At 37.0% G+C, this 6,355-nt stretch overlaps 1 protein-coding gene across 1 annotated transcript in view; it reads right to left on the bottom strand.

The window, feature by feature from the left end:
* The window catches only part of SKA2 (spindle and kinetochore associated complex subunit 2), a 30,103-nt gene that overhangs the window by 4,537 nt on the left and 19,211 nt on the right, over positions 1-6,355 (bottom strand). Inside the window, exon 3 of the mRNA XM_010861623.1 lies at positions 1,098-1,274. Coding sequence (XP_010859925.1) covers positions 1,098-1,274 — 177 coding nt within the window. The remainder of the gene's footprint in view (positions 1-1,097; positions 1,275-6,355) is intronic.

The raw sequence follows: 6,355 nt of genomic DNA, 5'->3' as shown, positions 1-6,355 counted from the left end.
AAAAGCAGAGACATTACTTTGCCAACAAATGTCGTTCGTCTAGTTAAGACTATGGTTTTTCCTGTGGTCATGTATGGATGTGAGAGTTGGACTGTGAAGAAGGCTGAGCGCCGAAGAATTGATGCTTTTGAACTGTGGTGTTGGAGAAGACTCTTGAGAGTCCCTTGGACTGCAAGGAGATCCAACCAGTCCATTGTGAAGGAGATCAGCCCTGGGATTTCTTTGGAAAGAATGATGCTGAGGCTGAAACTCCAGTACTTTGGCCACCTCATGCGAAGAGTTGGCTCATTGGAAAGGACTCTGATGCTGGGAGGGATTGGGGGCAGGAGGAGAAGGGGACGACAGAGGATGAGATGGCTGGATGGCATCACTGACTTGATGGACGTGAGTCTGAGTGAACTCTGGGAGTTGGTGATGGCAAGAGTCGGACACAACTGAGCGACTGATCTGATCTGATCTGATGATTTCATCTACATTAAGCTATCTTTTCTTTCAAAAGCCCCCAACTTTGCTTAATAGTAAATGAAAATGCTACCAATCTCTTCAATTGGCTGTTCAGGATCTTAGTGCCTAGGTTAACAGCTCATATTCTTTTTCCTACCCTAACATGTCTGTAGAGTTTTACACATCAGCGACAGAGGCTCTCAATTAGAAAGATTCTTATACTAAATGAGAAGAGGGTGGAGAATGAAGGACCAGGAATGAAGGTTAGGCCTACCCAAGCTAATCATCCCAACTGAAGAAAAGGAGAATGAAAAAACAGTCACTGGTATAGATGCTTTCTAGATTTCTCAGTCTCATTAGTTCTTATAGGAACCAGCAGAACTGATAGATATAATGTTAGCAAGTTTTTTCTTCTGCTGTTGCTACATAATCCAAGAAAGCATGCCCCTTCACTAACCATGTCAATTCCACATGCTCATCTTAAAATAAAAGGAGATAAGAGATCTTATACTTCAGGGAATCAAGAAAATCTCATTCTTTATCAATAGTTCACACTGCTGAATTTCAAAATGAGAGTTACTGGGGATTTATCTTTCAATGAGAAATTCAGAATTAAAATTCTACAAATCCAGCCAATCAACAGAAAGCATTACCTCCAGGTCTGTTTCCTTTTGCAGTTCTTGTATCAAGGTCATAGTCTTATTGAAAGTAGCACAAATGCGGCTCTTAGTCTCTTTCTGCTCCACAGCAATTGGTTTAAAGCGAACATGCAAAGTTTGATATCGAGACTTTATTGCTGACAATTCCTTTAAAAGTGTAACTGGATTTTTCTACATTAGGAAAAAAATTAATATATATTAAATCTGGAAAGGAAAAATAAAGCTTATTTTTAGAATTAAAATATATACAACACATACTACCATCCATTTAATAGAACACTATAAAAAATTATCTAACTATGTGACAGAATGGGAGGAAGGAAAGAAAGAGAGAAGTATAAGACCTAGATACTATTCTCAAGGAATTTAAAGCCTAGGTACAGAAATAACCCTTCTCACATACACACACACACAAAATAGCAATATTAAACAGCAAATAATGCCACATTAGATACATAATATTTGATGTATAGTTCATAATAATTACACAGTACTTCTAAGACACAATCCTAAATGTTATTCAGAAGGTATTGAAGGAACTATTTTGATTTGTTCTTATAGAAAAGATAACTTGAAACCACTTATCATAAAATTCTTAAATACACTGTCACAGGGCTAAAGTATGTATGAGTACCAATTCAAGGTGTACCTCACTATACAAAATGCATGCCAACTCAAGCAACTGTGTTTATAAATTATGTTAGTTTTTCAAATTAATTTTCAATGTAAATAACCACTGTTCCATAAAAGACATTTCAACTGTGACAGTTCAAAAGTGACGTTTCTGCCACTTAATGATTATTCTCATTCCTTCGTGGTTCTTTGGCAAACTCTCCAATACTAGGTATTCCAAACTTTCTCCATTCCTACCAGTTCCCATCCACTCATTCTTGGCAGAACATCTCACCCCATATACTTTACTGAGAAGACAGAAAACACCTGGGAGTTTCTATTCCTGCCTTTTCACCTGAAAATGAAAACATCTAATCTGATCCTTACTCAGCTCCTAACACTACCACTATTATTGTCTCCTCCCCATATCCTCCAGAACCTTAACATTCCTATATTTCAATAACCTTTTCACATTTCCCTTTATACAGACTTCCAGTATACATAGATTGTCCCTACAATGAGGGGAAAATAACTCCTCTTGACTCTTGCTTCAAAACTAGTGTCATTTTTCTTACTCCATTTGCCACCAACCTTCTAGGTCCTATAATAATATACTTCCTCAGTTTAATAGCCCATAGACTAATCCTTTGCCAAATTATTTTAAACAATCAAAAAGTCAGACCTGTCCTATAAATTTTTTAAACGTTTTATTTTCTATTGGGGTGCAGCCAATTAACAATGTTGTCATAATTTCCGGTGAACAGTCATACATATACATGTATCCATTCTCCCCGCAAACGCCCCCCACCCATCCAGGCTGACACATAACACTGAGCAGAGTTTCATGTGCTATACAGTAGGTCCTTGTGGGTTATCCATTTTAAACATAGCAGTGTATACAAGTCCATTCCAAACTCCCTAACCATCCCTTCCGCCCATGCTTCCCCTTGGCAACCATAAGTTTGTTCTCTAAGTCTGTGTATCTGTTTATGTTTTATAAATAAGTTCACTTATGTCTTTTTAGATTCCATATATAAGGGATGTCATCAGATATTTCTTCTTCTCTGACTTACTTCCCTCAATACGACAATCTCTAGGTCCATCCATGTTGCTGCAAATAGCATCATTTCATTCTTCTTGATGACCAAGTAATATTCTATTGTATGTATGTACCATATCTTCTTTATCCATTCCTCTGTCCATGGGCATTTTGGTTGCTTCTGTCTTGACTACTGTAAACAGTGCTGCAATGAACCCTGGGGTGCATGTATCCTTTGGATTATGTTTTTCTCTGGACATATGCCCAGGAGTGGGATTGCAGGGTCATATGGGAGATCTATTTTTAGTTTATTAAGGAACCTCCATACTGTTCTCCATAGTGACTGTACCAATTTACATTCCCACCGATAGTTAGGAGGGTTACCTTCTTTCCACACCCTATAACAATCAAAAAGTCAGACTTGCCCTGTAATTTTGATATCTCTCTTTTTGACTCTCCTTATTTCCTTCCTATTCTAATCTTAAAATGAACTCTTGATTTGCACAGAACTATACTATCTTGATTATTGTCTCACTATTCAAATATTTCCTTTGTGGACCCTACCTTATGGCTACAGGCAGAGGCTCAGTTCATGGCCCTCTACTCCTTTCTTCCTTGGAGATATTTTGCTAAGCTTTTGATGATGGAAATGATAAATAAAGATAATTCTAACAGGAATGAATCAGAACAAAAAATCTAATTTAAAGACTGTTAATTCTACAAATAGTGATCAAGACTACACCATGAGCAGTAGAGGTAGGAAAAGGACAGAAAAGCAATATTATTAAAGAAAAGTTAAGAAAACTTAGTAGTACGTTTGATAGGGGCAAAGAAATAATAGATGACACCAAATGTGTAGTCTGGAAAATTGTGTGTATGAGGTAACTAGAGTAGTAAAGTTCACAGAGACAGAAGGTAGAATGGTTGTTGCCAGGGGTTGGGAAGAGGGGGAAATGGGGAGTTATTATTTAATGGATGCAGTTTCAATTTGGAAAGACGAAATCATGTTCTGGAGATGGATGGTAGTGATAGCTGCACAATGATATAAATGTACTAAAACCACGGAACTGCACACTTTGAAATGGAAAAAATGATGAATTTCCTCTTACATATTTTACAACTTTTTTAAAAAACCCAAAAAACTGAGAATGTATAATAGTACAACTGCTTTGGAAAACAATGTAGTAGTTCCTCAAAATATTAAATATAGGGTTACCATGTGCCCAGGAATTCCACTCTTAGGCATATACCCAAGTGAAATGAAATCAAACGTCCATACAAAAACTTGTACATGAATGCTTATGGGAATATGATCATAATAGCCAAAAGGAAACAACCAAACTATTAACTGATCAAATAAATAAGAAAATGTGGTATGGCCATACAATGAAATATTATTCAGCAGCAAAAAGAAATGAAGTACTGATTCATGCTACAACCAGGATGAGCCTTTAAACATGTTAAGTGATATCCAGAAAAGATGAAAACTCTAATTTGAAAAGATACATGCACCCCAATGTTCACAGCAGCACTATGTACAATAGTCAAGACGTGGAAGCAACTTAAATATCCATCAGTAGATGAATCGATAAAGAAGATGTGGTATACAATGGAGAAAAGACAGTCTCTTCAGCAAGTGGTGTTGGGAAAGCTGGACAGCTGCATGTAAATCAATGAACTTAGAACACTCCCTCACACCATACACAAAAATAAACTCAACATGGCTTAAAGACTTAAATATAAGACACGACACCATAAAACTCCTAGAAGAGAATAGAGGCAAGCCATTCTCTGACATAAAATCATACCACTGTTTCCTTAGGTCAGTCTCCCAAGTCAGTGGAAATAAAAGCAAAAATAAACAAATGGTACCTACTCAAACTTATTAGCTTTTGTACAGCAAAGGAAATCATAAACAAAACAAAAAGACATTCTATAGAATGGGAGAAAATATTTGCAAACAATAGGACCAACAAGGGCTTAATTGTTGCCAAAATACATAAACAACTCATACAACTCAATATCAAACAAAACCCAGTCAGAAAATAGGCAGAAGACTGAAATAGACATTTCTGCAAAGAAGAAATACAGATGGCCAAGAGGCACATGAAAAGATGCTCCACATCACTAATTATTAGAGAAATGCAAATCAAAACTACAACGAGGTATCACCTCACACTGGTCAGAATGGCCATCATTAAAAAGTCTATGAATAATAAATGCTGGAGAGGATATGGAGAGAAAAGATCCTCCTACGCTGTTGGTAGGAATGTAAATTGGTGTAGCCACTATGGAGAACAGTATCGAAGTTCCTCAAAGAACTAAAAATAGTTATTATATAATCCAGCAATCCCACTCCTAGGCGTATATCTGGAGAAAACTCCAATTTGAAAAGATAAATGCACCCCAATATTCACTGACTATTTACAATAGCTAAGACATAAAGGCAACCTAAATGTCCATCCACGGATGAATGCATAAAGATGTGGTATATGTATACAATGGACTACCACTCATCTATAAAACAGAATGAAATATTCCGTCTGCAGCAACATGGATGCATCTGTAGATTTTCACACTAAGTGAAGTCAGAAAGAGAAAGACAAACATCATACAATATCACTTACATGTGGAACTATACTTGATAACTTCCAAATAAATGAAGTTATTTACAAAACAGAAACAGACCCACAGATGTGGAAAATCAGTTTATGCTTACCAAAGGCGAAATGGGGTGAGAGAGGGATAAACTGGGAATCTGGGATTAACAGATACATACTATTATGTATGTATTATGTATTCAACAGTACGTGAACCGTGAACTTCCAGATGTTCCAGCTAGATTTAGAAAAGGCAGAGGAATCAGATATCAAATCCGTTGGATCATCGAAAAAGCAAGAGAGTTCAAGGAAAACATCTACTTCTGCTTTATTGACTATGCCAAAGCCTTTGACTGTGTGGATCACAACAAACTATGCAAAATTTTTACAGAAACGGGAATACCAGACCACCTTACCTGCCTCCTGAGAAATCTGTATGCAGGTCAAGAAGCAACAGTTAGAACCAGACATGGAACAGACTGGTTCCAAATTGGAAAAGGAGTACTTCATGGCTGTATATTGTCACTCTGCTTATTTAACTTATATGCAGAGTACATCATGAGAAACGCTGGGCTGGATGAAGCACAAGCTGGAATCAAGATAGCAGGCAGAAATATCAATAACCTCAGATATGCAGATGACACCACCCTTATGGCAGAAAGTGAAGAACTAAAGAGCCTCTTGATGATAGTGAAAGAAAAGAGTGAAAAAGTTGGCTTAAAACATTCAAAAAACTAAGATCATGGCATCCGGTCCCATCACTTCATGGCAAATAGATGGGGAAACAATGGAAACAGTAAAAGACTTTATTTTCTTGGCCTCCAGAATCACTGCAGATGGTGACTGCAACCACAAAATTAAAAGACGCTTGCTCCTTGAAAGAAAAGCTATCACCAACCTAGACAGCATATTAAATAGCAGAGACATCACTTTGCTGACAAAGGTCCGTCTAGTCAAAGCTATGGTTTTTCCAGTAGTCATGTGAGAGTTGGACTATAAAG

The sequence above is a fragment of the Bison bison genome, unplaced genomic scaffold (genome assembly GCF_000754665.1).
Source record: "Bison bison bison isolate TAMUID 2011002044 unplaced genomic scaffold, Bison_UMD1.0 scf7180017864472, whole genome shotgun sequence".
NCBI lineage: Eukaryota > Metazoa > Chordata > Mammalia > Artiodactyla > Bovidae > Bison > Bison bison.
The sequence above is the reverse complement of the archived record's forward strand: the minus strand, read 5'-3'. Positions and strand labels throughout refer to the sequence as shown.